Consider the following 7918-nt stretch of genomic DNA (forward strand, 5'->3'; position numbering starts at 1 on the left):
ATAAATATTGCTGTAGTTCATGTATCAACATAACTAAATATAAATTATTGATTATATTACGTTGCAACTCGTAGATAGGCCATAGTGGGCACAAGCTGTCGTTTTCTAGAACCTATACGGTAGTCGCTTCTCGATGGATCTTAATGTAGTCTTAATTTAACTATTGTTATATCAAATTCCACATTATATTCAGCTTTCATGTGTGTCCGATGAAGGGAACGTAAAATGACTAATAGTAACAACGGTATTTACCTATCACTGGACACATGGTCGACTTCGTCAACCCTGCAATCTCTCATATTTATTTGACCTAACGGAGTCGTATCGTTTGGACTTCGGAAATACAACAGTGTTCTCTGGAACAACACACACCAGCAATTTCTGCAACGGCCGTGCTTCACCTATACGAAACGCATAAACGTGCGTTACTCGATAAGCACGTCAAGAACTATAATATGTTTGGTTAGCCAAAAAAAAAAGGCCAATCAGTGCCATAGGCGGCATGTCACAGCGCTCAAGAAAAACAAAACTATCGAGTCAATATGTACACTCTTATCATAACGTATTTCAATTAACGGTGATCTTCTAATCACTTCCGCTCGTACTGATTTCAGTTTATAAGAATGAATGACGCCTTTGAACTTGCAAGATGGCTATAGGCCCCGAGATGTAATCATGTACCTTTGTACACCAGCCCTGGATAACGGGCTTAACAGTCCCATCTTGGCTGTTAAGCAATTGAACAGTCGCGTTCCGGCAGAGGGCGTTTTGTATCGCCCTAAGCCACTCTTCCATCAACAGCATCGAGTCAGCCGTTAACGAGAATGTCCTTCTTGCGGTCACCACTTCGAACGTTGGCATTCCTGCAATTGTTCAGCATACGATTCCTTTAGTGAACGCATTGCTTAAAATTAGATACTGTGAAGGAAAAAAAGAAATGTTTATCCTGTCAAAACGAATCTTTTCCATGATATCGTTTTTTAACTTCATAATATGCATGCTTTTGTAATAAATATTACAAATAAATATATGTAACATGGCTACTTAAAATCATCGTATAGATTGTTCGGCAGCATTAACTAACCTTCATTGGTCCTCTGCACCCGGGCAGCCTCGTCTAGGACCACTTCACCCTTCACCTTCCTTCTGAGGACATCCCCTTCGCTTTTGTAATAATGCAGCCGACCCTCGCGCAGCACAAACCATCGTTTCCTCCATGTCTTTAATGGCCCGCCCAATTTGCTTAGGTATCCGCACTGTAAATCAGTCCAAGTTAGATCCGTTCATCAGCTTTATTAGCCGAGGAAGAAAAATATCGAATTATTAACTTTGGGGATTAGTGACTTAATCTTTAATATACACCGTCACAATCAACTTTCCCAGTATATACATATTGTGTTATTATGTACTTCAGTAAAATGTTTCCGTAGCTCAGCAAATAGTTCAATTAAGCTTCTGCTTTGCTCACCTTTTCTGTTAGCTGGTGTGTCGTCGTGGTATCATGACGCTTTGGACTAGCGCTATGTGCGTGCAAAGCCTCAATTTGCTCGACGAACATGTGAGCAGCATGCGATGGGCCACCATGATGTGTGCCTGTGGTATGTCCGTGGTGTACTCCGTTCCGAGGGCCTGCCCCCAGAGGACTGGCCAATGGGTGGCCAAGAGGCGCGGCAGGAGGAGTGACGACGCCCGTCAGATCGGACGGCCCTTCCCCCGTCTCCCGCGTTCCCGGCTCTAGCGAGTCCATGCTCACCGACGGGGAGAGCGCGTCCGGTGGTATTGCGTAGTCCTCAGAAAGAACTGAGTCCAGGGATCCATCTGAAATGCAATAAGCGACAGCACAAACACAGATAGCATGCGAAGTAGTGACAAACAAACATCGTTAACAAAACGGTGTATAACTATCTAATTGGTGTTGTTCGACCAAATCATTTTAGACAGAGAACATTCGTCTAAGAGAGCTCATAGCGATCCATCAACAACGTACAGCCAGCCTTAAAACCGTACCTCTCTTGAAGTGTCCAGGTGCGTTGTTGTGCGATGTACGATGATATCCTGCCGCCGTGTGGCCCATTCCTAAGGCGTGGTCTGTTGCCTTCGGGGTGACGGCTTCACCATCACTCGATTCATCGCTGGATTCAGCAGTAGCGCTTGTTACTTTCGCCGCTCGACCATGAACTGCGGTATACATTGGTATATCCAGAGACTTCTGACCGGTAGCAGACGACGCTAAGGAGTTGCATGACTGATGCAAACCGGACGATGTCACTTGATATATACGCGACTCCTACGCGACTCCAACACAGTCACGAGCCCGAACGCCCATCGACGCACAGACACAATACACAGAGGCGCGCGAGAAACAGCCACAGCATGCAAAAAAATCATCGCACCATCGCCGTTACTATTAGCATTATTGCGAGGCCGTTGAAACGGTTAGATTTTTGTTAAGACAGAATACAGTTCACTACAATCAACTAACAAGCGATAATTTGAGCCATATCCCGCTAAGAAAAATAAGCTCTAGCCTGGCAGCTCGGTTGTACTCTATGATCGTATTTAGAACGGTCAAGCAGTTCCACCTCATTAAACCCTTGGCGTACATTGAACAATTAGGGGTACGGAAAAGACAATTCCTCACCATAATTAGGGAACGTCGCATTACGGTTGAGGCCGGAAATAACATAACACGACGCTTTCCGGCCATATAATGCTCTAGTACAATAGTGCAAGATAGCTATGACAATAAGGCGCGTTAGTATAAACCGCTGTCACTGCCTTCGCACCGATAATCATCTGCAGATCTAACGCGATCCAAGTGAGGACGTAGGCCTTTTACATAAAATTTTTAACCGAATACCAAATCGCTTAGAGAATTAATACCATCATTTAACACGTTCAGACGATTAGGTGAAAGCATGCAATGCGTGCGTTGGCCATGTTGTTTAGGATAACTTCTGCTGTGATACAAAACGCAGAAAACAGCATTGATCATTGTTCGCATGTATTAAGCAGCGCGTATTTGGGTTAGTAATACTAGGAACGGTAGTGGTAATAATAGAAAGGGCGCAGTTTCCTTGATGGTGGGCTGGCAACGTGTCTACCTACTAGGTTCAGAGATAGGCGAGCTGGTATAGATTCGAGTCCCGGCGTTTCGTTTCATACTGGGAGGGCTAACAGGACGTAAAAGCCGAAAAAGTAGTGCAATTTGTATCAAAGCGAACACAGACAGATACACGAAGCCGCCAAACCGTATTGAAGTACAGTAATTTGTTTATAAAGCTGGCGCGTTCTACGCAGGATATTGTGTTAGAAAGGAATTAGTTGAAAAAGTCGCGTATTGTAAAACCGCCACAAACAAAAACAACTTACGGTTGCCGTTCTCCGCTAAAACGGGAAAGTAAAAAAAACGAAAACATAATTAGTGCCCTGTGCCTCTCGCATTGTGTCAGTTGACAGCAACTGAACGTAAAATTCATAGAGTAGTGTTACGTGAATACGTAAAATTTTTGTTGACTTCTCAGAGCATCTCGTTGACTTCGCCATTTAATAAGCAATCAAATACAAGTCTTTCTCTGTGCTTAACTTGTCGGCATTGCTCGTCTTTCTGAAGTATCCTGCCAATGTTTAGGCAAAAAATGAACGATAGAATAATTTCCACGATTTCAATTTATTCACATCAATGTTCTAAAGAGAACTTCGGGATCCATAATTTCATGGAGGCTGAAGAGCTGTGCGTTCTATTGGACCACAAATACGTTTTAGCTTTACTCACTGGCCTAATATATAGGGCACACTGCATAATGCTCGCTTCAGCACTCACCCAACTGGGACATCTGTGTAGCGGCGGCGTCGGGGCTCGTTGCGCACCGCTGTGAAACCCCGCGTGTACTCCGCCTGCAGCAGCCGAAGGTTTTCTCCTGCTATCACGTTCACTGCCACCTCGAATTTCACCCTCACGAAGCTTTCGAACCGGCCCACGGCCAGACCTGTCGAGGGAGCCTGCGCCCGATGCGGGTTTCGAGAATCCGCTATGAATCACAATTGGAGATGGAGGCGCCATTGGTGTGTAAGCATTGTTCCTGAAATTGGAGCAAACACGTAAATACTCCACAACCGTAACTGGACATTTTGCTATCCGTGAAAGAAAGAAACAAAGATTTTTCTGAGAAAAAATATCATGTTGGCTCTGTGAAAATACGTTCGAAGGCCGATCTATATAGAATTTTTTTGTATGGTCATTTGCTAGGAGTCTACGTGCCTAAACTTTAATGGCAGCTTAGAATACGGAAACGATATACATATTATTCGCTAAATGTTAACTAGCAACCTATTCTAACCGTGGTATAGAAAGCGGATAGGTGGGAACGCCGATCCGGTTCATTGAGAGCGGCGTTGGATAGCACGGACATCGAGTCATGATACTCTCGTAGTATTTCGATGTAGCACACCTCTTGACGCCAACCCGCCAGACAATTGTGGTAAGCCGGCGACAAAACAACTAGCAGCGACTACAGCTGTTTTAGCTGACTTATAGTACTTAGCTCGATAGGGAAGAGCTGCCTGGTGAGAAGCCTAAGCTGTTTGTGGACGAGCACTTACACGCTAATGTTGATGGCGAGGAAGCGCGGTCGCATGCCGCTGACTGCGGTCATGGTGGCGACCAACGAATAGTCAACGTCACAAACTCCTTTCCGAGCAAGTATAATCCCTTCAAGTATCGGAGATTTCGAGGACTTTTGCGGACATCTGGCCTCCACAATGTCTGTGTGTGTGTGTGTGCATGTATTCCAATGTCTCATTGAATCACTGCTAAAATCTACCTCCCCGTTAACTAGTAAAAACTGACTGTTTTTTTTAAATGGCAGATATACTGCATTGGTAGAAATCCATTTTTAAGATCCCATCTTGAACATTCGCTGTATTCGGTCCATCAAGTTTTCTACTGCGCTCACCTGATGGCGGCCTCGCTGGCTGCCAGGTGAGCTTCTAGGCTGAGCAACGAGCCTTCACGGTCGTCCTGCGACATGTCCGATATCGACGTACTCAAAAGGGACGCGTCAGCGCCTCCAGGATAAACGTAGTTTTTGCGACCCATTTTTACGGCAGGTGGGTTCGGTGTTTTGGGCTGACTTATCTGAAAATCACCGCACAATGAACAGCTTTCGTACAGGGCATATCATGATTAGTGGCGCTAAATCATATTAAAAAGCGTAGGTTTTCATTAGCTCAACGAATTTTGTCGTGTGTTTTATGCATATTTATCGCATGAGTAGAATACACAATTTTTACAAAGTGTCAACGTTTTGATTATAACGATCCTACCGACAAATCGAGAGCTGGTAACAATAGCATGATTATAGCCTATGATAGTCAGATATAAAAATGAAAAAGAATATTTTTAGCCTAGTTACAAAAAAAAACGCTATCAAATACCTTGACAGGTGATTCCATTGAATAGAGCGGATTCATCGTGACTGAGTCTGCACCAAGCTCTTGCGCGACTGCTTCTACTTGACGGGATAGTCTTCGGTATTCATTGACAAAAAACAAGTGCACCATGTAAGAGAAATATGGATCTTCAACGGGCCAATAATGACTCAATTTTTGAACACGGATACATACATCAAAATGCATGATCTTAATAGCCCGTTCACCCTCGAAAGTTAGCATACGTTAGCTCTCTATGCATTTGCAAGACGCTCATTGATACCCCACTTGAAGCCTAACGAAAATTACCCCTAGTTCGTGTGCTACATGCATATTTTCAAAAGAAAATCCATTGACCGTCGCCTCACTCGTATAACGTTAGTTCAGCTTAAGGGCATAATAGCATCCAATAAGTAAGTAACGCATCAGTTTTACTAATTACCTTTCTATTTCTTCGTCATTATCGCCATTGCCTTTGAACGAGTTGTCGAGATCAAGATAAAGATGTGAGCAGCGCGCCGTCGCGGGCCTCGTGTTCAGCTTGGATAATTGAACAAGTCGCGCCTTCAGCTGGTCCAATTGCTGATTAGCTTTGACATTCTGTTCCTGTAGATGGACGTTCTGCTCTTCTAACTGAAATTCATTCGATCGGGATCGGCAGGAAGAATCCATTGATCCACCTTTATATGTGCAGGTACATCTCTATATTGCCGGGAAACGTATTACACAGGCACCTCATGTATCGTTGCTAATCGAAGCATGTCTACATACCCAAGCTATATTAATTCGATAGTGGTCAGTCGTACACTTCGTTTGCAGGCACCAATGATCTACTCGAAAGGAGCTCATTACTATGCAAGCTCACCTTTGGCTTTAAAATTTTCTCCCTTCTGTCTAACAAACGAGTTTCATAATTTTCGAGCAACCAAATGAAAAATAGCATTTTGGTTTAAAATAAACTACAGGTCTAATTAGGTTTTTTTTTTCTTTGATGATGCTACTATTGTGAAATAACGTCATCACGACCGTCAATAGCATTCGTAAACGGTGGCACTGAGTGCAACAGTCATTCATGCTTTTCTTGTGCACTTTACCTCTTTGAGCTTTGTTGATACCCAGTCTTTTATTCGAGCGGCTTTCTGCTCGATCTGTCTGGTTTCGAGAGCTCGCAGCTGTTTCTGTTCCTCCACCTGCCGTTCAAGCGTCGATATCATCACGTCGCGTTCGGCTAATTCTAGCTGCATGTCGACTGCTGCCTGACTACCGGCTCCCGGAGTGGAACAGTCGTCTTTTGGAGTTACAATTGGCCTGGACACGTGTTGAGCTAGAATCTGGCGATGCCCAGTGGACGGGGGAGATCGCGGAGTCATCGGAGATACCTGTCCGGATGACATGGTCGTGCCCCAATGATCTAACCTGCAAAGGCAGCAGTAAGCAAACGATAGAGTATTTCGTGATAAGAGTCAATCCTCTGATGGAATGCGTAACGGTGATACCGGGCGTAAAACTCGATGCAGAGAGTATATTCGAGAGGAAAGATACAACGGGGGAATACAATGCGACTGCGCATCAGCCTGTTAATAACAAGCGACTGATAGTACCTATCATCGCCGTGCAAGCTTATTTAAATTTTTAATTTATCGATTTATGACATTTCAGTGGAAACATTAGACTAACAACCCTTCAAGGCTCTAATATACATACAATGTACATATACCAGGTTTCGTATTATGAAAAAGAGAAAAACATAAATAGGATGGATTGACTTCAGAAACACAACGATATTAACGCGTTGACATCAAACCCAAATCAACGAAATACTTTTTACGTTCCATCCTTGTCTTTTGCAAATCACAAACAGTACGACAATATTTCAATAAACAATAGAAAAACTTTGAGTAAAGGAAACCTTTTCGTTACCATTAAATTAACTGCAAGTAGGGATTCTTAGTCAACCGATTGAAAGACAAGCTCATAACTGCGACAACATTGTATACCGTACAAGAGAGACAAATTGTGTGTCTGCGTGTGCATGCGTGCCGTTGAAGGTTGATTACTTTAAAAGACAACAATTTTACGTTTTCAGACTACGCAACTTGGAGCTTTCGAACGTATGGCCTGTTTACAAATCACAAACCGTCCGCAAAATACAAAACCGCAAATTGTCACGCTAAAGTTCCGTTCGGCAAATCTTTCAGATGGCTGAATAACAGGAAACAATTATATATACATACTATCTATATATAAACAATATACATAATATACTACAAAATACAAACATGTATGGTTACGTAGTGCGAGACGTAAATACGCTAACCATTCAAATCGAACAGTAGAATTAAATACCAATCAACACTTAATTATCCTTGGTCGATTAGTATCAGTCTTTTCGTTTCTATCTATGTCGCATGCGCGGATGCGGTTAACCGCTATAGATAAAACTATAACTTCGTGGTATGAGTATCGTTTCCTATAAGTTAGTTAGTTA

General features: G+C 43.2%; 1 protein-coding gene across 3 annotated transcripts in view; it reads right to left on the reverse strand.

Annotated features, from left to right (window-relative positions):
* Nucleotides 1–7477, reverse strand: part of LOC111263602 (uncharacterized protein CG43867) — a 14878-nt gene extending 7401 nt beyond the window's left edge. For 2 of the 3 annotated variants that reach the window (XM_022838826.2, XM_086969712.1), the window contains exons 1-11: nucleotides 6525–7477; nucleotides 5873–6063; nucleotides 5437–5527; nucleotides 4956–5137; nucleotides 3824–4082; nucleotides 3373–3387; nucleotides 2008–2287; nucleotides 1469–1818; nucleotides 1085–1256; nucleotides 682–863; nucleotides 253–401 (exon numbers count right to left, since the gene is read on the reverse strand). In XM_022838826.2, the coding sequence (XP_022694561.1) occupies nucleotides 253–401; nucleotides 682–863; nucleotides 1085–1256; nucleotides 1469–1818; nucleotides 2008–2287; nucleotides 3373–3387; nucleotides 3824–4082; nucleotides 4956–5137; nucleotides 5437–5527; nucleotides 5873–6063; nucleotides 6525–6824 (2171 nt within the window). In that variant the 5' untranslated portion in view covers nucleotides 6825–7477. The other variant, XM_022838828.2, reaches the window with a different exon arrangement.
* Nucleotides 7478–7918: the final 441 nt, after the last annotated feature.

Source organism: Varroa jacobsoni, unplaced genomic scaffold (genome assembly GCF_002532875.2).
Source record: "Varroa jacobsoni isolate VJ856 unplaced genomic scaffold, vjacob_1.0 scaffold_776, whole genome shotgun sequence".
In the NCBI taxonomy this organism is placed as follows: Eukaryota; Metazoa; Arthropoda; class Arachnida; order Mesostigmata; family Varroidae; genus Varroa; species Varroa jacobsoni.